Raw genomic sequence first — 27,895 nt, 5'->3', positions numbered from 1 at the left:
GTTTTTTAGTTCACACTGGTGTACTGGCATTAACCACAGGTAGTCCATCAATGTTCCACAAAGTGTAAAATGACCAGAAAGTGTCCAAAAACGTCCTAATTTTGATTTGTAAACATTAGAGAAGACCTATGTCTTTTAAATATAGTGAATATTTCTCAGGGTGCATTTATTTAAATACACTTCTGCATATACCAGTCACAGTTATTTTTATATTACAGTTCAAACACATTTGTGACAATAGTGGGGCATGTTGTCACATGTAGGGAATTGTTATTTTAGTATTATTAATATACTATTATAGTATTTATTAATATTTTAAATTAGTTTCTATTTTTATATTTTCAGTTTTCATTTTAGTTTAGGTTTTAATAATTTTGCTGTGTTTTTGTCATTTTATTTTTTTGTCACAGCAAAAAAAAACAAAACAAACAAACAAAACAACAAAAACAAACTAAAACCTATATATATATATATATATATAAACAAAATGAAAATAATTAATAATAATAATAATAATAATAATAATAATATATATATAAATATATATATATATATATATATATATATATACACACACACAGTTTTTATTAATTTTCATTTTGGTTTAATTTTTTGGTCATTTTAGTACATCAACTTAGTAAGTTGCATCATCAACTTTTCTGATTAGTATAGTTTAAGGTTTTTTAATATAATATTTTATTTGTAATTTTATATTAATTTTTAGTTCAATTAACAAAAATGATATTGCATGACGTGTGACAGTGAAACCAGCCATTAATAACAGTAAAACTAAAATGATATTTAAACAACAAACATTTCATGATGTAAAAAATGTAAAAAAGCTTAAATTGTTACTACATTAATACATTTTAAACACATTTGGAAACTTGCCCTGATGAATCCTTTATAAAAAAGTACTCCTTCTCCTGAAAACACATTCAACCTTTTTGTTAAAATCTACATTTATCATAGTTGACACTTGCCTGAGTGTATGTCGGTGTGGTTACTAAGATACAGTCCTTTAAACATCTTTCTTGTGTGACGAGACGAACATGAATGAATGTTGACCGCAGTGTCGCGTTACCCCGCAGGGGGGCGCAATTTCCCATTTTCTAGAAATTACACAAAGGAGTTGTAATTCACATCATTGAACAGCGAACATCACGACCGCAATTGTCCATCAGATGCTGAATGTAGTCTAGATCTTTTAGATACTGAATGTTTTAAACAGCACATGTCTGCCGACCATCAGCAGACGCAATAGGGGCAGTACTGTGACTAGCGCAGCTGAGAAGAGTAATACTGAAGTGTAGCGGTTGAACGTGCTCGATGTGTCTCTGATACTGCGGGTGGAAAGTTGGGTGTCAAGGACCTGCGAATGTACACAAGGGAATATGTTTTTTTTATATGATCCGTGGCTCGCAGCTTTTTCCTCTTCCTGGTAAGATTAGCGGAAGCCAGCAGTACAGTAGTGTTTTTTTTTCTCTTCATCTGCAGCAGCCGGTTGTGACTGTCAGTGATCCGCTTCCCGGTGTTTCATTAACGGACAAACATCTGAACATCTTCTCAGCGGCTTTGGACTATTACAGACCAGGAAGATCAGTGAGATACTGATTTCTGAAGATGACGGGTAAATCAGTCAAAGACATTGACCGCTATCAGGCTGTTCTCACATCTCTTCTCGCCTCAGAGGAAAACAAGTTTTGCGCTGATTGTCACGCCAAAGGTAAGATTCATATTTCATGAGAGCTTTGTATTGAACAGCTCTTACTACGGTTTCCTATTTCTGCCGTTAGAAAATCAGTGTTTGTGTATAAGAGTTTGGGATTAGGCCCTGTGTGTTTTACATCAGTTTGGTTGCTGGTGTTGATGTCCGATTCGTAAGCGAATCATTCTTTTGAATCGGATCTTTTTAATGAATCAATTGAACCGTTTTGGGTTGCGCGATGCTTTTAGAAAACATAGTAAACATGAGTATGACTCGAATGTATTTATCAACAAGCATACGAATTAAAGCATTTTATTAAACCATACATCACTTTTCTTGTCACCCTAGAGATGTACAGTAAGTACATTTTAGTATTTTGTAACGTAAATGCAAATTAAATTTAGTTTTAAATGACTCGATAGGCTGCAACAGACTGAAATGGGAAATTACACAAAACTAATCGAAAATCATAACCTGGAATATGCCTTGGTGGCCTTATTAAATGTTTTATAGCGTAATAAGGACCATGTGATGGCGTAATTACATCCAGATATTAAATAATGACTGAATCGTTTTCAAACTAGTTCTTTGAAAGGAGTTGTTTAAAAGAACCGATTCGCATTAATGAATCGAACTTCCTTTAACCATTTGGTGTGATATATATGTTATACACTGCCCGGCAAAAAACAAACAAACAAACAAACACAAAAAAGTCGCTGTTTGGACTTTAATAGGCAAATACTTAAGAGTCTATGGATGGATCATTATTACAGTGATTATTATGTTTCTAGCAAGTTATATGTTTGGCAACGGTTCTTTTAACAGTGTAGTTTTTCATTTCTTAAACAACCATGTAGGAAGACACATCATGGCCATATTCCAGGATGACAATGTCAAGATTCACCAGGGTTAAAATTATGAAAGAATGGTTCAGAGTGAATTGGCACATCTAGACCTTAATTTCATTGAAAGTCTTTGGGATCTTGACCAAAAATTGATGCACCTCTTGATGGAAATAACATCACAACATTTATTTCCATCGAGAGGTGAATCATTTTTTGGTCAAGATCTTGTATTGACAATGCAAGAGGTGAGCACTCTGTAAAGTCTACTCCAGCACATCCCAAAAACTTACACTGAGGTTAAGGTCAGTGCCAATTCATGTGTGAAAATGATTCTTCATGCTCCCTCCCAACAATTCTTTCACAATTTGAGCCTGATGAATCTTGACATTGTCATCCTGGAATATGGCCATGATACATCATAATACATGGTTGTTTAAGAAATGAAAAGCTACACATTCCATCTTTTAGGGTTAAAAGAAACATTGCCAAACACATAACATGCTAAAAAAAATAATAATCACTGTAAAAATGATCCATTCATAGATTCTTAAGTATTTGCCTATTAAAATCCAAACAGCGACTTTTTTGGGGGGCCGGGCAGTGTATCTGTGCAGGTGTGTTGCAGGTGCACAAACAACTGGACAAAAAGACAGTTATTATACTTTGTTGTTGTTGCATCCTGTTGTTAACCACAAAAACAACAAAGCAGGTCTATCATTTATCCTCCTATTTTGTCAACTACAGGGCTTTTATCATGCTGAAGCTATAGAAGATTCATGAGCAAACATTAGCATAATGCAGTACAGCTGAATCACAGATTTTGCAACTATTTCTTCCATCTGCACAACTTAAGGTTTTTTTTTTTTGTATTGTCAATTCTTAAAAGCTGCCTTTAACTCCACTTTTATACCATAGACTGTAAAAAAAGAGGGACAGCGGCACATCTCTGCTTCCACTGTAGAAAATGAAGCCTGAAAATCTCAGAAATGGTTGTTGCTCATTGTCATTCGGAGATGGAGCCGCAGCAGACTCAGTCGCAAGCACATCTGTCATAACATTGCACCCGAACTTTTTGGAAAAAACGAACACTTGAACGTACGTCTGCATGATAAGAGCTACCTACAATGACATAAACCATCTTTGGAAAAAAAGATGAAGTTTAAGTTTAATTAGATTTTTTAGTTTGACTCACGTCCCTTTCGATTACATGGAGAGGGTGGGGTTTATGACCTATACAGAAGCCAGCCACCAGGGGGAGATCGAAATGCTTTGGCTTCACTTTTCAGGACATGTGCTGCACACTAGTTTTAGACATATACTTGCAAACTTCCCTAAGCACTTCCCCTCGAGGGAATAATGTTGCATTGTGGTCTATGCATCTGCCTGAAGTGTACATGTTGAGTAGACTTGCTCCCTCGGTCAAATCCGAGGGTTCGAGGGTCTGTCCAAATAGACTTCCCACGTCCACTTGACGAAGTTGAACGCACTTCAAAATGGCGGTGGGGATTCCCCGAGGGGAAGTTCTTAAGGAAGTTCGCGAGTGTATGTTTAAAAGTGGATGAGAGGGGAAGATATTTTAATTAAAGATTAGGAGAGCACATGCATTAAAAAATAATGATGTGCACAGATAAATAGTTTATAATAAATACTGCAATATTCCATAAAAAAAAGAATTGTCAATTTTGATTTTATGTTGACTTTAATGTATGTTTATTTATTTAATTTATTTTTTCTAACTAACCAGAGCATTGAATTGGCCTTAGGATAAAGAGTTCAATTAACAACGATAATGACATAATGTTTTTCAATTTGAGATGGCACTGAAGATACGTCTGCTGTTGCGGTTAACATGAATGTGTGTTACACAACATTGCATAAATGACAGTACACACAAACATGGTTACGCTGGCCAAATTGTGCTGCTTCTGTGATTCTGCTTGCCAAACCCTTTATGTTGGCTGACTTCCCTGTTTGACCTCATAAGGGACACAGTTCTGCCCTTCTCTTTATTCTGAGAGGCCGACTGCTATTGGTCGGATCATGTAATCTGTTCCCAGCCCTCCCTGTCTCTTGCACTGAGCTCGAGGACACCCAAAACTTCTCATGTCCTCTCTCAACCATATTCCAGTTGTACTCTGCCCTATTTGAACGCTTCACTACTTGCTTTGAATGTGCCAATTGGTTGTGTAATGTACATTTGTTCCCTATTTCATACTATCTATTGCACAATACATGTCGATGGGAGAGAAGAAGCTTGTGTAATACAGCCACAGGATTTCCCTTCTTTGGAAAAGGGAACGATCCCACGAACAGTGAAATTCAAAGCAGGCATATGCTTGGAGAACCTGAATTCAGTTACAGCTCTGTGTCAAAAATCAAGACAAGGCCTAGATGTATTTGCAGAATAATAAGGTGAACAGTAGCTCGCAGTGGTCAAGCAAGGCTAACAGGTTAGTTTATTCATGTGACGAGCCGTTTCCACATATGTGTACAAATGTGTACTTTGCTCACACTGAAAAAACAACAAACTGTGTTTTGTGTTGAAACCGTGGAAGAAATTTGTTTAATGGACAACTGGCATTTGACTATGAAAGTTAGCCATTACAAAGGGTTACAGTGTTCATATGAACTTATTCCTGCATTTCTGTATACCACTTTGTCGTAGTGATACTAGTGTGTGAAAACCTGAAAAGGGCAGGTGGCTTGAAGATCTAATTAGCAACTTGTGCTAAAGAGTTTTATGTGTGGAAATAACACTAGCCTATTCTCTTTACAGGCTAGAACACAGCTTCCTCTTGCATGTGAGATTGTTTGTTTTCTGGCTGTTTGTGCATAATAGAGAAGAGTGTTCTTATTGTTAAAGAGTGTCACGTGATAGACAGGGTATTGTGTATTGTTAATGCTCTGCCATGTGTTTTGAACCCAGTATCCAACTTTTATTTGCCACACCTGCCAGTGACAGATGAATTGAGAAACTTTACTGCCCATAAATAGTTCTTATTGGTCATGGCAGTGTATTGTTTGCATTCTTTTCTTTTCTTAAAATACATTTAATGCATTTCACATTATTTAGCTGTGAGACAGACATTGCAAGTCATTGTATCACTTGCAGCATTATACACTAGATAGAGATGAGCCAGTCTCTCAGTGAAACTGCACCTTTTACAAAAACATTGATTTAGTTCCTAATGATTTTGGTTTTGGTGGCTTAATGCGAGAAGTTTTTCACATGCACCACCAGTCAAAAGTTTGGAAAATGGTTGGGTCTCATTGCAAACTTTGATTCAATTGTGACCATTAACATTTTTATTAATATGGTGAAATAAAGTCGAAAATAAAATGAATATGTCAATAAAGACATTCAATCAAAGACTAGTATAGATTATATGTGACAAGCAGGGCGGGGCGAGAGGCGTATCTCTCACGGAGGAGCTCCGGAAGCTTAAAGGGAGGAGCGACGACAGGGAAGGATGAGAGAGGACCAGGCCTGGATTTATGTTATGTTTTTATTATGTTTTTGTGTGCGGCAGTCGTCCATGAGGGACTGCCGCCATTTTACTTTCGTTTTGTATTTGTTTATTTTGGTATTAAAGTGTCTGAAATGTTCGCCGGTTCCTACCTCCTTGTTCCCACATAAACGAACTTTGTTACAATATAGAAAGACAGTTTACTCCTATTACTTCTAAATAGGAGAAACTGCAATGCGCAATATGGCGGAATATATCCTGCCTTCTAAGTAAAATGCTTGAAATAGCTGCCTGGAGGCATTGCAAATATGGCCACCGAGTGAACAGTCTTGATTTAATATACTGTTCGTTATGTTTTATTTCAGTTTAGTAATGGTGTGTTCAAACTTGCAGTTTGGTTCGTTTGGTCCAGACCAAACCCCCCCCCATTTTGTCCTGGTCCGCTTAGTAGTTCACATTGGCATATTTAACACCAAACCTAAAGATACTGAACCTAAAGTCATAGGGATGTGTTCACAACCAGTTTTTATAAAGTCTATTTCGTGACGGAACTTACCAAACATTCAAAACAATGCTGTGTTCTGGGCTAAATGCGCTCGTTGTATGTGTTTAGCCAACATATGATGGTATTTTGACCAGCTGAGAACTCATAAAATGTGTCAAAACAGTGGCAGGAATCCCTCCGTCACACACACAAATGAAGATCTGCTGCGAGATGATGCGTTTCTGATGCCTGTACCGAACTGTCATTGGCAACAACATGACTATGATGAGAAAAAACAGGTATGCTTGAGCATTCTGTCCTTTTTAGGGTCGCATCATGTGACATCATGTCCTGTTTTTGGTTTGTCTACATGTCTTTGGTCCGTGTTGCGTTCATATTTCATTTGAACCGCACCAGAGTTTGTTTGGAAGTGGACTGAGAACCATCTTTTCAGGGATCTCGGTCTGCTTGTTTGGTGCGCACCAGGGTTCGGATGGTAGGGTTCACACTTATTCAAATGAACCGCACTATCAGAGCAATCGCACCAGGGTTCGTTTTAATCAAACCAAACATGTCAAGTGTGAACACACCCTAAGTGAACTTAAACATACAGTTTTGAGAGACACCATTACTCAGTTAACTTGAGGCAAAGATTTTACTAAATCAATTGAGTAACAGTCAACTTATAAGAGTTTTCAGTGCACTGAGGTAAAAGTTATTGGAAATGTCATTTTGTCACTTCAAGCAAGTTTACCAGCCAGCTGTACTCTTATTTGGCTTGTGAGTGATAATTTTGGCTTCTGCTTGAATGTGTTTGCTAAATGCATTAATCAGACTTTAGAGATAGACAACTGTAAGCACATTCAGAAATAGGCCCAGATATTGTGCTGTTGTGATAGGAAGCCACAATAACTCCTCTAAGTATAGATTTCCTTTGATGGTTTCCTTTAAGCGTGTCACCTTAGCATCTTTGCATGATGGTAACTACCTGTTTCTTCCTGTTTTGACTGAAGCTCACTTTCATTAGTCTGTAATCTAGAGTTGAGCTGCAATCATGGGAGTAATACAAGGAGCTATAATAATCTCTGGAGTTCAACTGATGCCATCTTTTAACAATCCATTCATTAAGCTGCTGGAACTGTGCATGCCCCATTAAAGAGCTATTTCTTATTTTTATTACGTCTGCCATAGCTCATACATATCTGTTTCTCATTGTGCGTCATCATTTTGGTTTCTTTTTTCATTTTTTACTAGTTGCACTTTGATTGTATGTGAGGGACAGGTTGTGTTGGAAATGGAAATCGGAGAACGGAAGTGGTTTTTACGTTTGACCTTTTCTCCCAGAACACCTTGGTATGAGGCTCATTTGCATTCTCTTGTTCTGCGGTTGTCATGGAGATATCACCGTGGAGGCTGGAGTGGATTGAGGATGTGATGCGGGAGGACACGATGACTGTCCCTTATAGACCCTCTTGGTCTCTCACCGAGGAGCCAATGTACTTCTGTTCCAACCCAGGCTCATTGGGAAAACGTGTATGTTTATATATAAATATTACTTTGCTTCTTGCAGTTTTTGTGACACTTTCAAAGTGAAATGTCCAGTGAATATCGCTAAAAACACGTTCATTAACACCCGTTGCTTAATCTGAATGAATTATTTTGAATGAATAAATCAATGATTCACTCATAAACACACTCATGGATCAGCGTTTTTGAAAGAATCTCTTGAATGAATGATTCAGTGACGTTTAGGGTTAGTTTTTTGAGATCACAACTTCACATACTGTGCAAAAAAACCACACAAAAATAAGTCTTTATTAATTGATAATCTGCCCCATAATCATAGTTTGTGTGAAAAGCAATAAAAGTTGGTGTTTTACTGCCAGTAGTGTTCATTTCAACTGAAAACTGCAGTGAATTAGGTGAGTTTTTGGAGTTTTGGAAAAAGTAACATTATTCCAATGAGCCTTTGTTGTTCTGCTCTCAACTGTGCTGTGCTCCTCAGCAACTTATAACTCTGAATAAATCTGAATAAATGAAGTAACCACACTAGATATAGGCTAGTCTGTGTAAGTGAGAAAGGGCAAAAGGGTGAATAATGGTTGTAATGGTGTCTAACGAGTCTAATAAACAAAATCATACAAATAAAACAAAGATACCAGTTGAATATATTTACAAAGACCCTTCTGTGAGGGTTCTGATGATTAGGGTCTATCAGATGTTGATCTTGTCATGTGCTGGAAGCATCTCTCTCCCATTGTAAGTGTTGTTTGTGTTACCCAGTAGTTATTTCTAGAACATTTAGTAGTTTGAGGAACGAATGAAAGGATTTTATTCACATGGCTGCCACATGATGCACTTCACTCAATTTAGATGCTGTTTTATAATGATGATGTACACTCCTGGGCAAAAAATGGGCCAAGCCAAAAACAGCTAAACACTAAGCTTTTAATTGTCTTAACCACAAATTATTGGTCAGGAAATTGGCAAAATTTAAGCAAATGCACTACTTAAAAGTAGATTACTGTCTCAGAAAAACATCAAAGACAGAATGAAGTTTTTGGCTGAATATGAAAAGTTGTGTGTGGAGTGTTGAATCACAATGAAACACGAGTTGCATGGTGATGCTCCAGAGCAGTGTCTTCGAAAATCTAGTGAGAATTATAATAATAAATGCATCTCTACCACAGTGAAGCATGGAGGAAGAGGTGTCATTGTGTGGGGAGCCTTTTGAGCTGCTGCTATTGTTGAGCTGCTTCACTGTGAATAGTCATTTAATGCTTTGGAGTACAGGAGAATATTGCAGAATGGCTTGCTTCCCACAAATGAAAAGTTGCTATCTAAAGAGGAATGATGTTATTTTTCAAGTCAATGCTTCTGCCCAAATTGCAAAGACAACTAAGAAGTGGCTTGAGAACAAGTCTATCAGGTTCATGTTTTGGCCTGGTCAGAGTTTTTGGTTCCTGGTCAGCAAATTTGAACCCTATAGTGAATATTTGGCCTCACATTAAACTCAAATGAACTAGGAGACATTTTTAAACTACTCATGAACTGTTTGAAGCCATTAATATTGAGTGGAACAACACTGACTCTTCCTGTAAAACACTGTCCGCAAGTTTACCCACACGGCTTAAACATTTAAAGAAAACAAAGGGGAAGGCTATTCTATTTATTAGAAACTAAACCAGGCCAGTTTTGTTCAGGGGAAACATTTTTTCAACGTTTATGAAACACTATTGTAATGTCTGGAAATTTGAATGTTACGCATTCCCAGGGTCTGACCTGTGTGGGTACATTGGCACTGTTGCAAAACGGCTGTCTTACAGTGTGTGAATTAAAACTCGATTTTAAAGGCTACTGAAGATCATTGCTGTTAGTAATGTAGTGCAAGATGTTGTAGATGTGCAGAGCTACAACTGCCCTGGTTCTCCAGGTGTCATGTCGGCTTTGGAGATTAGTATGAAAGTCAAACTGCAGTCCTAATACTGCCGCTCACAGACACGTGATAATGGCCTGACAGCAGAGAGTTCATGTCTGCATAATTAAGTACAAGGCCTGTCTTTATGAATTTTAATCCTGAATAAACCAAAAAGTCCATCTGCTCTGAGGGGTGCCAGAGTCCATTTTATGTCCTCTGGATATTTTGGGGTAGGAGAAGCCCTGTAGTTTACAGAAAAAAACTGGTAGCCTGGCAGGCCAAGAATCCCTCAACCTAGTTGGAGAAACTGGCACTGCATCTGAAATCCAATACTTCCCTATACTATATAAGGGGCTTTCGCAGAGGAGGAACCTTTTTATAGTTCCTAGAACTATTGGCAGAAGTACCCGGATTTTGCCGTGTTCGCACCGCAGGAACTAGGAAAGATTTCAGTTTTAGGAACTCCTTTTGGGGGAACTAAATTAGCTTGTACTTCAGAGTAGGGTCTAAACCAGCACTATAGGAACTACCAGTGACGTAAGTGTATGTTGATTGGCCAAACGCACCAGCCATTTTTAAAAAAGCCGTGTACACACACAGTTTATAGCCTATATAAAGGCTATAAACTCCAAATATTTACTCCAAAAATGAACTATGATAGATGGACCTCTCAAGTTCAGGAGAAAATCCAATGGAAATTTGAGGGGACCAAGTGACACATGATTATGTATTTCTGCTCAGTGACTTTGGACATCAACCACATGGCAAAAGATAATACTTTTTCATATACTGTCTTCTTTCTTTGTATAACAGTTCTATCTAATAACATGACAGGCTGTTAAACAAATCTGGCGTTCTCAGCGCTGTTACAATAAATGTCCGCCGCGCCATCAAAATAAAAGTCACAACAACAAGCGCAGCTTACATCACTTCATAGTTCCTACTGGCGGTGCGAATGCAACCAGGAAAATGGCCCTAGGGGAACTATTAGTTCTCGGGGAACCACCCTTGTGGCTAGTTCCTAGAACTACCCAGTGCGAAAACCCCTATAGTATTCAGAAAAGCAGAGTAATATGTCCGAATACATAGTATTTGAAAACCAGTGGGCGAAAAAGTACCCAGATAACCTACTACTTCCACCGAGATTCTGAAGTGCGCATTCCATGGACACTTTACTATCCATGAGGCCAGGGGAGAGGAAAAATTAATGGCAGTGAAGCAACGCAACAGACACCAATAGGTCACATGACAATAATAAGATGTCCAAAATTCATTCCTACTGCCTATATTTATACTATATAGAACTAAATTCAAATGTAGCACCTTCTCAGACAGTATGTGATTTCGGATGCAGCATGGGCCTTTAGTTCATAGCACAGTCTGTGATTTCCCCCATAATGCTTTTCTCAGTGATCCATTTAGAACTTGAGATTCTTAGACATGTGATGTTGATCCATGTGGCTTAACGCATCCTGAGCAGGTTTGTCCTGTTGAGAAGGGAATTTGAAATCAGATCTCTACTGAACAACCACATGTTGCACTTTTTCAGTTTCTATGTACTTAAAGAGTGTGTGTGCATTTGTGTTTGTGTGTGTGTGGCCCAGTGTTTGTTCGGTACACATCCTCTCACAGCAGGTCCAACCAAAGTCCACGTTTCTCTTCTGAGTTGGTCTTTCTTGTTGTTTGATTCAGGCACGCTGACACTCATCTCTCTTTTGGCAGACTAGAATGCTGTCTGTCAGAGGAACACATTGTAGATCACAGAATGTTAATGTAACTTTAACAGCAACATTACGACAGCTTTGCGGCCCTGTAAAATAACAGAGACTGTAAACAAGGCTCCTGTCAAGCTGGAGGGAAAGCTGTTCACTCTTTTGTATAGATCAACAGTTGTCTGGAGTGTGTCAAGGAAATGCAGGGCTTTTCGCTAACAGTAGATCAGATTTTTATCTGCCTATCCACATGGCCCCACCACAATATTATACATTTTCACAACATATTTTACTGTACAGTATCTTTCAAAAGTTTAATAAGTTCAGTACAATTTAGAAATTAATACTTTTATTCAGCAAGGATGCATCAAATTGGTCAGAAGTAACGGTAAATCTTTCACATTGTTGCAGCATATTTGTTTCAAATAAATGGTGTTCTTTTGAACTTGTTCATCAAAGGATGCTGAAAAAAGTATCATGGCTTCCACAAAAATATTAAGCAGCACAATTGTTTTCAACCTTTTTAATAATAATGTTTCTTGAGCACCAAATCAGCATATTATAATGATTTCTGAAGGATCATGTGACATTAACTGGAGTAATGATGCTGAAAATTCAGCTTTGCCATCAGAGGAATAAATAATTTTAAAAAATATAAAAATAAAAAAAAGTTATTTTTATTTAAGCTGATTTTATTTCTGATCAAATAAATGAAGGCTTGGTGAGACTTTCAAAAACATTAAAAACATTTTTACCAACCTTAAAGTTTCATACATTTTCAAATTTCAAATTTTTATTAGAAATATATAAAAATAATATAATTTGTGAAAATGTATAAAATTGTTATTAAACATATAAATCTAAAATAAATAATATTATATATTTTAATCAATTTATAATACATAGTTATATTTATCCCCATAAAAATGCTTTTATATTTATAAAATGTATAAATGTATATAAAAATACACATTTTATATTTTAATGTATAATTTATAATATATATTTTTTTATATTTTCACTCATTAACATAATATTATTATCTTTAAATAAATATTCAAGTATAAATAATGTTAAATATATTCATATTTGTGTATTTAAGTATTAGTAATAATTTTGTTGTATTTTCAGAAAATATATGGGGATAAAATCTGTTAGGAAGTTTTTAGACAACATTGTTAAATAAAACACAAAAATACGTTGTTACGATGCATGATATCAGCCACGATATCAGTATTGGCCGATATATGTTCATTTTTAATGTTATTGTTATCGACTTGATAAGAAAATTTGGCCAATATATTAAAGCTGATAAATAATGGATTGTTTCCTTCAGCTGAGACACTTTAGATGCGCACTGTTCACCAAGATGGTTTTGAATTGCTTGAAATATGATTTGAATCACTTTGAAAAGGAAAATAAAGTTAATCTGATTTATCTCATATAGGATATAGATTTAGATTTATCTGCCAATATATTGGTTAATATAAAGGATTATCGATTATCAGTATCGACCGGTTTTCATATTGGTGCATCTCTAGCTGTTTCAGTGGTCAGTGCGAGTAAATATTGAGCTATGATGTTCAATTTCTCTTGACTGTTGTCTACCAATAAAAAATTGCAAAGCATAAACCACATGCACGTGATCAACAACAACACAGCAATGGCCTGATAGGGCAAATGATGTTTCTGTCATCCGGCCCAAAACTCTCTTGTATTGTTTCTGGACCATCATGCCATTTTGTATGTTTTGCCCCCAAAGTGATTTCCCTCTCTTTTTTTTTTTTTTTTTTTTTTTGGTACACAGTCGATAAGGTGTTCAATGTAAGTCAATGGGATGTTTTTCCCTTGTTTCATCATCTACCAGGTCAAAAACCATAAGCCTAATCATAATAATAATACATAATAATACATGTACAGTAGTCAACATTTGAAGTGGATCAAAACCATTCATCAAAGTTGTCCTAAAACCTTCTTCTTAGGACAACTTAGTTCTTAGGACAACTTTGATGAACTTCTTTGATCCACTTCAAATGTTGACTACTGTATAAGCTGCCTATTCAGGGTATCATGTCTGTAGCATAAACAGTGCAGAAGTTGCCCACCGGGTTCAAATGCCAAGTATGAGCATGGTGATGTTTGGCTTAGCAAGTACCACTAATAAACAGGTGGCTTGGCATGTGTCCTTTCTCTGGCTCTTACTAGTGCTTCTCTCTAATAGGCTAATAAGTGTGAACTGCATGTGTGAATCTCTCCACCCTGTTCTGTTATGCATCTCTTGTGATTCACCCTGAAACCTGCCTGACTCCACATGGTTGTTTATTACAGCCTCACATGTTCTTCAGTCCGTCCTCCATCCCACACGCAAACACCCTCTCTCTCCCTGTGCCTGAGCTGACGTCCTCCAGTAATACCGCACAAGCTGATTACCCCTTAGCCATGCAGGCGGGTTCAGCAGGAGACCGAGAGAGAGAGAGAGAGAGAGAGAGAGAGAGAGAGAGGAGGGATATTTGTAGGTGGGGGATGAATAGGTAATCTAAAGAGGCCTGCGGCACAGAAGAGCTCATGAAAATTGTGTTTTATACAGCTGCAGTGAACCAGCGTGCATCCCGTTGGGAATATCCCTTTCCTCTGGCACAGGGCCATCTCACATTAGAGTCCATGCCAAATCTCAGATGTGAGTGTGACCGTGTGCATAGTGCAGATGTAAACCAAAGCCCTGGTGCTCCATTAAGGGCCAAATCAACACATTTTTAGCAGAATAAGTATTAGATCTCAGATTTCATGATTAGATTTTGGCTTTCTGTGCTTTTTTGGTACAAAGAAATATTTAAAACAAACAAGGTTAGATGGTCTTGTCTAGCCTTTCCATTGATTTCCAGAATACAGTCTGGTCCACTTTCACCCACTCAGACAGGAAAAGACCGTCTCACTGACACAAAACCCTAACGCTCAAAATAATTAATTTGTTTGAGTAGGACAAACTTAAACAAATTAGTTCAGTCGAATTAACTTTTTTGAGTTATTTAGCACGTTCTTTTTCTTTCAAGTTCACAGAACTGATATATTTTAAGTAAACTGAACTGTTTTTCATTGTTTTAAGTTTTATGAACGTATTTCTTTTAATTTAGATGAACTTAAGTTTAACTGAAACTGGGCTGGGATATCTATTTCCCAGCATGCTTTGCCCAAGTATCTAATGCTCACCTGCATTTTAAAATGTGGTTTATTCCTGTGATGCAAAGCTGAATTTTCCCCTCTAAAAGCATAGTTATTACTCTAGTCTTCAGTGTCACATGATCTTTCATAAAATCATTTTAATATGCTGATTTAATGATCAATAAACAATTCTTATTATAATTAATGCTGAAAATAGTTGTGCTGCTTAGCATTTTTGTGGAAACCGTAGTAGATTTTTTTGCAGGATTCTTTGATTCTTTGAAAGTTCAAAAGAACAATTTATTTGCAATTTTAACCATCCTTGTTGAATAAAAGTATTAATTTTATTTATTCAGAAATGTATGTTATTGAAATGGTCATCGTTTGGCAATAGAATTGCATTTCTTTTTTTCCAAAATATTTATTATTAAAAATATTAAAAGAATCATTAATGAATTTAAGGAAATGGATTTTTTAAATTCTTTTTCAAGATTCAGTGCAACTTTGTCAAATCCAGTTAATATTACTATCTCACAAGCCTCACCATCTGATCGGAGCTTGTTATTTTCAGTGTGCAGTACACACGAGACAGTCAGCGAACGGCCTGTGGGCGGCCCATGGGCGTGCCATCTGATGCTTACTCAAGGTTAGAGGCAAACTGTCTACTCTGTGTCAAATTAGATCCACTCAGATGAATATAACCACAGCAGGTGCGCTGTGTAAACAGCAGGTATGACCGTCCCAGAATGCTGTGCATTTGTTCTAGAGAACCCTAAGCAATTAAAAGGAAATGTTGCCACAACAATCCTCTGTGACATCACATCAGGAGACCAACCAGAGCAATAACTTAGTGTTGTGCTGCCACCTATTGGCTAAAACGTATCATAAGAGCAGAAAAGCTCAATACTTTTGCTAGGAGACAGTCTTCTTTGACATTGTCTTTGAAGCTTGCTCATGTCTCAGCAGAGTATAGTTACATAATGTGTTTGAAGTAGAAAAATGGTGATAACAACACATATATGCACCTTCAGGCATGGTTCTCTGATTCAGATGGCTTTGCTGCAGGTAGTGTGGGCTTTATCATGAATGTGTATTCATACATGTGTGATTTAAGAGCAGTGGGAAGGACTACAGATGCTGCAGGGGCTGGTGGGTGTGCGTTATCAGCGTTGTGCCAGCGTGTCCACATGACTGCCCAAACTGGATTAGTGGTTGCAGTGTGTGAAGCTTGTTATTTTCTCTTCTAATGCCAAACAGGAGAATGTAAATATCACTCCTCAGCAGGCGCCCTCTATCTCTCGCTCCCTTCCGTCTGTGTTTTTCTGTCCATTCTCTCCTTCACTGACTCATTAAATTGCTTTAGCCAGGGCTGGGCTGAATTCTGATTTTAAGAATTGGCTCCATTTCAGTTCATGAGATGGAATTTGAATTGATTCGTCCACATCCCACAGGAAGTTGAATTGTAATGACAGGAAGAGGAATTTGCTGCATTTTAATAAAGCATAATGAAATCTGTAATTGTATAACTTTATAAAAATGAATATTAGCGTCAATCCATTTCTATAATAATAATTGATTATATATAAAAAAATATGATTGGTTATTCAATAAAAATATACACACAAGTTTGGAGTTGATAAGATTTTTGAAAGTTTTTGAAAGTATAGTATTTTGTGCTCTGCTCACCAAGGCTGCATTTATTTGATCAAAAATACAATAAAAACAGTAATATTGTGAAATATCACAATTATATAATTATATTTTAATATATTTTAAATATTACTATTATTATTATTATTATCAATTATCAACTTATTATTATCAATGTTGAAAACAGTTGGAAACTGATACATTTTTTTCAGGATTTGTTGTATTTATTAATAGAAGGTTCAAAAAACAGCATTTGTTTGATCTTTTGTAATATTATAAATTTATTTACTCTCACTTTTGATCAATTTAATGAGTTCTTGCTTAACAAAAGTATTAATTTCTTTCCAAAAAAAGCTTACTGAACTGAAATATTTTGAATAAATTAGAGCATTCTGGGAAATTAATTACTCTTCCACCATGGTTAATAAAATATAGCTTCATTTTTATTTATTTTTTAATATAATGAAATATATATAAATTAAATATATGTTGTCTAATTATTAATATAATTTAATATTCCTAGAAATAAAAAAAGGTAGATAAAACTGTTCTAATTAAACACATTTCTGTAATGTCTTAATTTTTTTTTTTTTTTCACCCATCAGGTCCCAGATGGGCATCCTGGAATCTTGGAATCTTCATTTGTATCCGCTGTGCGGGAATCCACCGGAATCTTGGTGTGCACATATCACGAGTTAAATCTGTAAACCTGGACCAGTGGACTCATGAGCAGATACAGGTAAGCTCTTCTGAACAAGGTTTCCAGTAGAAAGGGCATTGTTTATGATTTTATCATGATCTATGTAGGATATAGATGTGTTTATGCATGTTTTGTATGTGCTCAGTCTGTTCAGGAGATGGGGAACGCCAAAGCTCGGCGACTATACGAGGCCTTTTTACCAGAGTGCTTCCAGCGCCCAGAGACAGACCAGTATCCTTGAGCATGTATATATTTGTGTACAAAACTGTGCTTGTATGTTTAAGATTATTCTCTCCTCATGTTAAAGGTTTCCTTAAGCAACACAATACAGAGCTGCTGAGATTTTTATCCGTGACAAATACGATAAGAAAAAATATATGGATAAATGCATTGACATCCAGACCTTTAGGGTAAGTCCAAAGATGTTAGAATTTAAAATTCTTGTTTTAATTTTATTGTTACTTTAATTTTGTAAAAAAAATAAAGTTATTTTCCTTTCTATTTTCAGAAAGAAAAGAGTGAGACCGTAACAAAAGAGGCCCCTGTTGTTTTTGAAAAGATGAAGTTGGTGGGTTTCTGCATTTGTGCAATTAAGCTGTTCAGTTTATAACAGTGGTTCTCAACCTTTTGTCCAACAAAGGCTTGGGTAATTGGGTATTTCTGCTCTAATTATGACAAAGCTACTTTTCAATTTTTTTTTCTATTAATGGAAACAGGAACAGGAGTGATTTTATAAGTTTTAAGAACTATATGTTCAAGTTTTTGGGAAAAAAATAAATATTTTTATTGTTTTATTATTTGTATTTTATTATTTTTTAATTTAATTATAATATTAAATAAGAAATAAAGTTTACATATTGATTGTTTTTTAGCATTTTAATTTAGATGAGTTTTTTATTTATTTATTTATTTATATATATATATATATATATATATATATATATATATATATATATATATATATATATAAATAATAATTTATTAATTTAAGTACTCTTTAGTCATCTTGAGGTCTTCTTGGAAGTTTCCTGAGGCCCTATAGTGGGTCCTGGCCCTCTGGTTAAGAACCACTAATTTATAGACCTAAAAACCAGAATGGGTTTTTAGAATAGCAGGTTTTGATTTACGAGTAAAATTGGGTCTGTGGTTAATATTACTTGAAGAAACTCTACGTCTTGTTCTAACCTTATATTGAACACCCATGCTCAAAAACTGAAAACATTCACAAAACATTTTCATTATAGAGACATTAGAAATTCCTGATGGAGCCTTCTGGGTTGACCTACAAATTGATGGCATAACCGAACAACTGTTAAAGGGGACCTATTATGCCCTTTTTTATAGTCTCGATTTTGCTTTTCGGGTCTACTTGAATAGGTTTTCATGCTTGATTATTCAAAAAACACATTATTTTTCACATATTTTATTGCAGCACCTTGCTTCCCAGTCTGTCAGTAACACTCTGTTTAGTTCCGGTCTTTATGAAGCCTCTTCTTCAAAAAGCACAGTGTGCTCTGATTGGTCGGCTGGACCAGTGTGTTATGATTGGTCGACCGCTTCATACGTGTTTCAGAAAAGTCACGCCTCTTACCATAACCGCGAGTTTCAACACACTACTAATGCAACTCAACCAAGCCTCGCCTCCTTTATTTTGCATATTGGGCGGGAATTATTTAAATGAGTGTACGTTCCCGGAAGAAAACTTCAGACTACAATGGAGACCTTTTTCATGCTCAAACAGCAACATTACACACTAAAGAAAGTGTAAAAAAGCATAATAGGACCCCTTTATAATAACAAAATGGTGTTTTTATCATTAACGCATGAGTAAGACCATGTTTGTTTGTCTTGCAGAAAAAAGACGAGCCACAGCAATTCAGAAACAGTCCAAAGAAGCAGTCACAGTCTGTTAATGACTTACTAGGGCTAGGTAACGTGCTTAACTACACATTAATGCATATCAGTACAACCACAATATAGACTTTTGATGTTGCAACTCCCTTTTCCAGATGCTCTAGCTACTCAAGCTCCCATGTCCAATGGCAAACAGAGCACTGAAATTAGTCCCGCCCTTGACCTCTTCACCTCTATGCCTGCTGCAGTCAGCAGCTCAAACTCCGCCAGGAGCACGGTAAAGATGTTCATACTGAGATTTCATTCTCACGGTCCTTGACTATCTTGAATCCAACTTTAGAGTGATTAATACATGTAAACCAAATAGTTGAAGTGTTTTTTTCCCAATCTAGCCTAGCTCAGGGTCCATGCCCACTGGACGGGTAGCAGCATCAGTCCCCGAAAACCTCAGTCTGTTCCTGGATCCCCCCACCAAAAGTGAGGACAGTGGAAAGAAGATGTCAAAGGATTCAATCTTGTCCCTGTACAGCAGTACAGCGCCACAAACAAACATGGCCGCTCATGGTGAGATTAGTTTCAGGATGAAGGCAAATTTGAAATGACTTACTCAAAATATGGCTCTTTTGTACTGTTTATGCATGTTTATCTGTTTTTGTTTTAGCTGGCATGTATATGGGAGCAACTCAGATGGGCTATGTCCCTGCTGCAGGCTATGGCCAATACCAGGCCCTGGCTGCGCAGCAGGGCATGATGGGGCCTATGATGGCGCCACAGATGAACATACTGGGACAGGCAGGTGTCATGCCGCAGACCGGAATGGCAGCTGCTCCTCCGTACATGGCAGGGGTGCAGGGGGGCGTAATAGGAATGCAGAATGGGATGATGGGAAGCATGGCAGCAGTTCCTCAGCAGGCATATGGAGCACAGCAGGCCCAACAGATGCAGTGGAACATCAGCCAGGTAACAAGCGCTGGAATCACGATTACCATGCTGACTTAAAACAGAGCAAATAGGCTTTGTTCACACTGATAGCCCAAAACATTTTAGGTACATTCAACTTAAATCCATTTTTGATTTTGATACTTGAAGAACACGCATTAAAGGGATAGCTCACACAAAAATGAACAGTCTGTGAGATGGTCCTCACTGCAGAACAAGAGATCCAGGGGATGGGGTTGGATCTAGATCCAACTCCTCCCACTTTACATATCCCTTAACCTACCCGTCTCTGCCCACTGGATCTCGTGTGTTCTGTAGTGAGGGGCTACTGCAGTCTGTCATCATTTACTCACTCTCATGATGTTCCAAACCTGTATGACTTTCACAAAAGAAGGAACACAAAAAAAAGATATATTTAAGAATGTACTCATTGTTTTTTCCATGCAGAAATCATGATTAGACTGGAGCTTTCATGCTTCAAAAAACTGCTGAAGCACAATAAAAATATCCAAATGACTCATATGCTTTATTTTAAGCCTTCTAATTTCAAACAATACATTACTGGCCATAAACTGTTAGTCTTAAATACTTATGGAGAGAGCAATATATTACTTTAGGGCGTGATCCTTGTATTTTATTCCCGCCATAGTAAAATTGAAACTGTCCTTGAAAATGATCGCTGAAATAGAGTGGGAACCCTGAACTTTTGAATGGTAGTGTTCTTCTCTCATGACCGTAAAAAAGAGATCTAGGGCGGCTGTCAAGATTTCAGTCAATAATGACTTAAAGGAATAGTTCACCTAAAAATGAAAATTCTGTCATCATTTACTCACCCTCAAGTTGTTCCAAACCTGTATAAACTTCTTTCTTCTGCTGAACACAAAAGAAGGCATTTTGAAGAATATGGGTAACCAAACAGTTGATGGGTCCCATTGACTTCCATAGTATGGAAAAACAAAATACTATTGAAGTCATTAGGGGCCATTTCACTTTTGGGTGAACTATCCCTTTAAATTTAATCTGTTCCTCACACAAAGTTGTCGTGTGGCTTCTGAAGATGTACATGACTTGTATACATTACATTTATGATACTTTTTTGCAGTCTTTTTGAAGCTTGAAAGCTTGAAGCTTGCAACTGTATTGACAACAAATGTAAGTGTCATTGTTACTTTCTTTTAATTGCCTGTAATAACCGTTTCTGTTGTCTCTCTCACAGATGACTCATCACATGGCAGGAATGAATTTCTACAGTGCCAATAACGTGATGGGATATGGGCAGTCCATGGGCGGAGCGGCTGCTCCAGGTTCAAATCAAATGCTTGGGTCACACGTGTGGAAATGATGATGTCATAAAGAGAGAGAGTGGGACAGTGTGTCTAAATTGGGTGGGCTGGGACGCCACAACTGACTGACAGCAGAAGGCGAACAGATTGTAGGAGCAAACACGTTGGGGAGTCAATTGCAATCGAAGCAAAGTCTCTACCTCCTTCATTCTCAGAGCCAGATTTTCATGCTTGCCTTCAAACAATCACATACTCAGAGAGAGAATAGAGGTTTTCTTCGCATGGTATGGTGCGTATGCAGCGTATACTCCTCTCAGCAGAATGTTACACGATTCATAGCTTTGACGTTCCTAAATGATGTGTTTTTGCTACATCCGTTTGAGGATTTGGTTTTCTATTCTCTCTTTTATCGGTCACCGTGATTTTACCAAGTAAGATGTGTTCCTGGATCAACATATTTTGTTAATTCGTGTCTGAAAATTTAGGGTGTGTTCACACTTGTAGTTCAGTTCTCTTGGTTCTTAAAATAGAAAACAATACATTTAGTCTTGGTTCACTTTGTGTTCACACTAGCTGCGTCCGAAATCGGAAACTTCTCTACTAAATAGTATGTGAAAAACACTATGCCAACAGAGTAGTGTGTCCGAATTACCTACTACTGCCGTCGATTTGATGGACACTTTACTAACCCATGAGGCCACGGGACAGGATTTTTGAATGGAGGTGAAGCGATGTAACTAATGCCGGTAGGTCATATGATAATGACAACATGGCGGATGTAGTATGTCTGGATTACATTCATGCTACCCCCATTCATACTTCATACTTTAACAGTGTTAAAGGAGCCCGATTCCGCAGGAAAAACCGCAGACTTGGCAACACTGGAGAAAGTGCAACGCGCAATATGGCGGAACAAGTCCCACCTTCTAAATAAGAGCCAACGGCCGATTGGTAAAGTCATCGCGTCACTGCAGCTACCATTAGAAGCTCCGGTTCCTATAGAAATAATCTTAGGACTGCGCATGCGCATTAGCTTGATCCAGCCTGAAAAAAGCCATTTTTTTGTCATGATTTGAGCGTTTAGAAACAAAATGTATTTTGTATGTACAGTAAAATGTATGTACAGTTGTTGTCAGATTTCACTGGTGATTTCAAATATGAAATTTAATCAAAAGCTTGGCGAACAGCTTTGGAGAATTTGATGTTTCCCCATTCACAGAGATAGGAGCTGCACTTGCATGCCTGAGAGGCGTTTCAAAGATGGCCGCAGAGTGAAACAACTTGTCTTAAAGGGACTTTGCCTGTACTGAACAGTAATGGCTAACATCGCAACTATGATGAGAAAATACAGGTATGCTTGAGCATTCTGTCCTTTTTAGGGTCGCATCTTGTGACATCATGTCCTGTTTTTGGTTAGTTTACATGTATTTGGTCCGCGTTCATATCATCGAGCCACGCCAGAGATCGTTTGGAATCAGATCGAGACCCATCTTTTCAGGGGTCTCAATCCGCTTGTTTGGTGCGCACCAGGGTTCGGATGGCAGCGTTCACACTTATTCAAATGAACCACACTAACAGAGCAATCACACCAGGGTTCGTTTTAATCGAACCAAACATGCCAAGTGTGAACACACCCTTAGTCCTAACCTTATGAGGGAAATGATAGGTGAATAACACTGATGTAGAAGCACCTAACCCTAGTTGTAAGCCTAAACTTGACATAAACTGTAAACTTTTTCATCAGATCTGATCGGTTGATTGAAATATTGTTGTACAGGAACATGTTGTACTTGGTGAAATCACGCTCACCCTGTTTTATCAGTGTTAAGTCAATTCAACAGGAATCCACGTGATCTGGAATTTTGCGTGAGGGCAGAGTTTTCGAGTTGGTTGAGTGAATTCACCACATTTACCAACAGAAACCTGCAATGGACCTTTTTTGCCTGTGAAAATTGGCAGAAATTTCGTTAATGTGACCTCTCCTTTAGTTTGAATTAACAAAGGTTGTTTCATTTTAGACACTTGTTCATATAGATATATGTGTAACGCAGGCTATATGTCTCATCATAAGCATGTTTGCAGTCATAAATGAGCAGCTGGAAGCCATTTTTGTTAGTAAGAGTCTTAAACTTACTACTGAGGAAAATGTCTGTTTTATGTCTCAGCTGTCAGGTTCTGCAAACCTACGAATGATACTCTTGTATTGTCGTCTTTCTAACGCACAGGGTACAACTAAGCCACTTTGACTTTACTTTCTGTCTCACTCGCTCTCAACTCAGGAGAAATAAAGGCTTGGGAGGATGAGGGTTCTCACATCCATCTCATAGCAGGACATTTACATTCAGCCAAAGATTTATTAACGCTTAGTAGTCGGCACAGTTTTTTGGAATGACACATTCTAGATGGATCCATGCTGCCGTGCAACGTTTCAGAGCATTGCGGTTTGACCTCAAGAGTTTAATGGCACCATTGATTGTATTGTGCACTGCTTTTTCCCTCATTACTGAGTGCAGGGTCACCGCTGGCAGAGAGAATGAAATTTTGGGACACTCAGGCTGCAGTTTGGACCGAGACCAAATGAATGTTTCACTCTGACTGCTGCCCGAAGAGCAGAATTTGCCATGGTCACTGTGTGAAGTTCATTCAAAGCAGTCAGCTTGGGGTTTTATTGACTTTGCTCGTTGTTTGTTTGAGCCTAACATCTACTTTTAAGGTAACCAAATGCGACAAGGTTCACTCTTGATCTTATTTTAAACTAGAGCATGTGAAAAGGAGAAGCTAAGACCCCTTTAAAATGACTACTTCCCTGGTGAACAACTGGTTTCCTGGTCTGGTTTACTGGTTTTGGACAGGTTTTAGGCACTCGTCAGCTGGTCAGGCTGGGAGACCAACTAGCCAACAGCAGCTTGGCCTGGCTGGAATAACAACAAGACCATCTTAAACAAGCTAGACCAGACCAGAAAATCATCTTAAACTGGTTTAAGATGCTCTATTTTATTTTTTGTTCAGGATTAAGCAGTTGTACACGCATTAAATACGTCAATGCTTTTGTGTTTATTTTCAGGTTTTATCTTTCATAGCCATAGAGACTGAAAATGCTCTGCCTGGGAATACGATAATGCTCAGTATATGACAATGATTTCATTGGGTTAGACTTCTCTACATTTTACAATATTTGGTTGCTGTGTTTTTTCGTTGTAGCCCTGAATGTGAAGAATTGTTTGCTAATATTATTACTTACGCTTTTTATACCTTGGTGAGTATTTGGTCTGAAATGACAATGTCATTGTGGACTTGAACATCACTGCTCTCTACTGGCCAATCAGTGATGTACAGTAGTGTTTTCATCACATAATTTGTTGCTGAATGTCTTTTTTTTATTGTGCAAAAACATTTAATTTTAATCTGCACTGCATTTTTTGTAGATTTTGTATGTGTTTGCTTTATTCTGATTAAATGGGACCATTATTTTCCTCGCAATTAGGCACATGTGAATCTGTAAATACCATGTTTGTGATTTGAGACTTATAACCCTCTATGTAAGGTCCAATGTTTTATCTTTAATTTAAAACTATTGTTATAATAGCACTTTACAGTAGAAGCTTGTATGCATGACTCGTTCATTGAAAAAAAAGTTTGATTAGACAGCATTTAATTCCATACGTGACAGCCTCGCGTGCATGCTAGACATTCCAAAATGGCAATCATTGGATGTTCAAACTGACGTCAAATCAGTGGGCTAAAAAATGTTGCTGCCAATTTGATTCATCTCACCAGGTGGATCTGCTTTTAAACTTGCACTTGAATGTATCTGTCCGGTTTTTCTGTTGGTTTGGATCAGTAGGCGGTTGCATAAAATGCTTAGTCTAGTTAGTCATCTATTTTTATTTTTATTTTATTTTTTACTTTATAAGACTGGTCATAACTGTTACATAAAAGCGTGGACTATTCCTTGGCAAACTTGTTTCTGTGGAAGTTGGTTTCCGCCTTGGATATGTAGGCTATTCTTGGATTTTGCGAGTTTATATCTCATAATAGGCCTACTTACATTTTATCACAATTACGAGTTTATATCTCGCAATTCTGACTTTATTTCTCGGAATTTCAAGTGTGTAAGCCGCAATTCTATTTTTTTCCCCCCTCAGAATTGTGATTTTTATTTCTTGGCGGGAAAAAGCTTCCATACAAACTGCTGATCAGACTAGTTAAGACAGTCTCAACATGATAGCGGCTAAGTTTATGCAACTGGCCACAGGTCATTTAAAGAAAAATATGGTAGTGCTTTATGTAAAGCAATACGTGTCATGTTAAAAAATATGATTTACAATAATACTTTGGCAAATGGTTAGTCCGTAGAGAAGCAATCATTCTGTAATATGTAGAGGTCTAATACAAAATGCAACTGCAACGTATAAAGTGCACATTTCATAGCACACATAAAATAAATGCTTTTGTGCTAGCAGTAAATATCAAAATCTCTATTGCTGTTTTCTCAGTATGCATAAATTCTTTTCCTTATGGAATATGGAGGGCTTGTTTCCACTCACGCTTGCAGTCTCAAGGAAGACAATATGACTCCGACAGCTGTGTAATGCTTTTCATCGCCCCCTTTGGTGAAACGGTGCTACAACATCATCTGCCCACATTACGTTGTGGAGGTCTTGAACATTCTTCCTGTGAACTCTCATACGTGAGATGTCATGTAAGTGTCTGTAATGCTGAATGGATCACATAACTCTGTGGCTCACAGTGAATGTGTACTTGTGTGGGTTACTTGCGAAGTTTGTATTCAAGTTGCTCGATCTTGTTTGCTTCCTTTTCAGGACATCTAAACATGTATTTCAAAGGCTTGGATGTGAAATAAGATGAGAAATAAACAAATAAACTGCAGTTGTGTTGTGATTTTTTTTTTACTGGGGAGATACTGGGGCAGAGCTCTTTGAAATAGTGTCATTTAGGTTCAGCTGCCTGTTGTCTCTTCAATTTCTCCCCTGTTGTGGTTTGACGATGGGGATGTCGTATGCTTAAGCCTTCACACAACACAATAAGCTTCTCCTTCAGCTAAACTCCACACAAATTTGCTTTCCAGTTGTGCCATTCTTCTGGGAAATGTATAAAGACTGTATAATTTACGGACAAATTTGTCTTGCACTGTAGTTCCGTCTGGTGGTCAAAGCTAAATGTAACCTCACCCAGTTTTAGAGAAAATAATATAATAATGATTATAAATACTACTACTGCTGCTGCTACTAAACTATTACTAAAATATCATTGTTATTTTTAGTTGTTTATTATTATTATTATTATTATTATTAATAAGCCATTATTGTAGGGTTAATTTAGGATACTTGGATTTTTTTTTTTACTAGTCACCCCAATGGCAAAATGTCCACATCGAAATATAGCTATACTTTAAATTCAAAGTACATTGAGACTTCACTAGCTTAGCAAAAGGCTACCTAGAATTTGACTGAACTGCCCCTGTAAAACCACCAGATGGCGGTCAAGAATAGCAGGATTGACCGGGAGGCCTAAAAGAAAAATTCGTTTTGTATTTATACAATGTTTGAGAGATTTTATTAATTTTTTTTAGCGGTCTTTGCTGTCACATAACCTAACTGAGGCTAAACATTTGCAAAGTTTTGTAAATGCAAATGGAAATCTGCTATCCACACTGTTCGTCTTTTAATGATTTTCCCCTAAAGCTGTTGAATGTATATTGAGGGTTTATGAAAAGCTGCTCAGCTGTAATATGAAAACAGACAGAACGTTAGGTAACACAAAAAAGCCTTGCTCCGATTATTTCACGTTTTGTTGCCCAGTCTTTGTGAATGAGAACAGAATAGACTCAATTTGGCTCTGTTTCAAATCAGGCTAATCGGCTTTTGAGGCAAAATACATTCTCTCTAATCTCAACCTCGCCACTGTCCTCACTGAAGTGCATAAAAAGGTAAAACTGTCATTAAGAAAATCACATTAAGGAGCAGAAAACCACATGTAATCCCATGTTTTCTCTCCTTCTTAGTTGTGTTGCTATTGTACCATTCAATGCCATTTTCATGTACCATAATCCTCTATACAAACACCTCTGGTCTAGCATTCTACCATAAAATCAGTGCTTAGAAGTGTTTGTATTAATCATTTGTATTACATCCTCAGTTTACCTTTTCAAGCAGTCCTTTAAAAAGGCCAGCTTAGACCAAGCTAGAGACTAGTTTACAGTAGTTAGTGCTGTTGACTAGAAAAACTTGTCTGAAGCTGCTTTACCAAGGAAATATTGCTGGTTAAGCTAAAGACAATTTCGGAGAGGCTGAGGCTAGCAATAGCAAGCTAGCATCGAAATAATAAGATCCCACCCCATCATCCTTTCAAAGTGGCCCAGCAACATTGCTCAAAAAGTTGCCCCGCGTATCATCACCTTTAGATGCCTTAAAGATCATGTTAATATTTAGAGGCCTTAGAAATTAATTTATCACACACAAATACATTAGGATTTATAGGGGTTAAGACACCTATTGGAAGCACCAGCAATTAATACTGGGAATTAGCATCCAAAACCCAACATATTCAGAAGGGTGTTTATAATTATTTCAGGTAATTTAATGTTCCTATTTTGTTTTGTTAGATGTATACAGTATGACAATAAACCTCCATTTCTTGTCAGTACATGTAAGTG

At 37.2% G+C, this 27,895-nt stretch overlaps 1 protein-coding gene across 2 annotated transcripts; it reads left to right on the top strand.

The window, feature by feature from the left end:
- The first annotated feature begins 1,110 nt into the window (after positions 1-1,110).
- Positions 1,111-26,109, top strand: smap2 (small ArfGAP2). Of its 2 annotated transcripts, none has more exons than XM_051872749.1 (10): positions 1,111-1,726; positions 17,049-17,182; positions 17,289-17,374; positions 17,475-17,553; positions 17,652-17,711; positions 18,998-19,073; positions 19,153-19,274; positions 19,390-19,561; positions 19,659-19,957; positions 21,153-26,109. In XM_051872749.1, exons 1-10 carry the CDS (start codon positions 1,624-1,626, stop codon positions 21,276-21,278), a joined length of 1,257 nt encoding a protein of 418 aa, XP_051728709.1. In that variant the 5' UTR covers positions 1,111-1,623; the 3' UTR covers positions 21,279-26,109. The 2 variants fall into 2 exon arrangements, with proteins under 2 accessions (XP_051728709.1, XP_051728711.1); XM_051872751.1 differs by lacking the exon at positions 1,111-1,726 and adding an exon at positions 4,842-5,003.
- The last annotated feature ends 1,786 nt before the right edge of the window (positions 26,110-27,895 follow it).

This window comes from Ctenopharyngodon idella, chromosome 19 (assembly GCF_019924925.1).
Source record: "Ctenopharyngodon idella isolate HZGC_01 chromosome 19, HZGC01, whole genome shotgun sequence".
NCBI lineage: Eukaryota > Metazoa > Chordata > Actinopteri > Cypriniformes > Xenocyprididae > Ctenopharyngodon > Ctenopharyngodon idella.
The sequence above is the reverse complement of the archived record's forward strand: the minus strand, read 5'-3'. Positions and strand labels throughout refer to the sequence as shown.

Excerpts from the sequence above, each read along its gene's own strand:
- smap2 (XM_051872749.1), top strand. The coding sequence starts at position 1,624 with ATGACGGGTAAATCAGTCAAAGACATTGACCGCTATCAGGCTGTTCTC. Across the intron at positions 17,712-18,997 it reads TTTTTGAAAAGATGAAGTTG|AAAAAAGACGAGCCACAGCA; the intron begins GTGGGTTTCTGC and ends TTTGTCTTGCAG. Across the intron at positions 19,074-19,152 it reads TAATGACTTACTAGGGCTAG|ATGCTCTAGCTACTCAAGCT; the intron begins GTAACGTGCTTA and ends TCCCTTTTCCAG.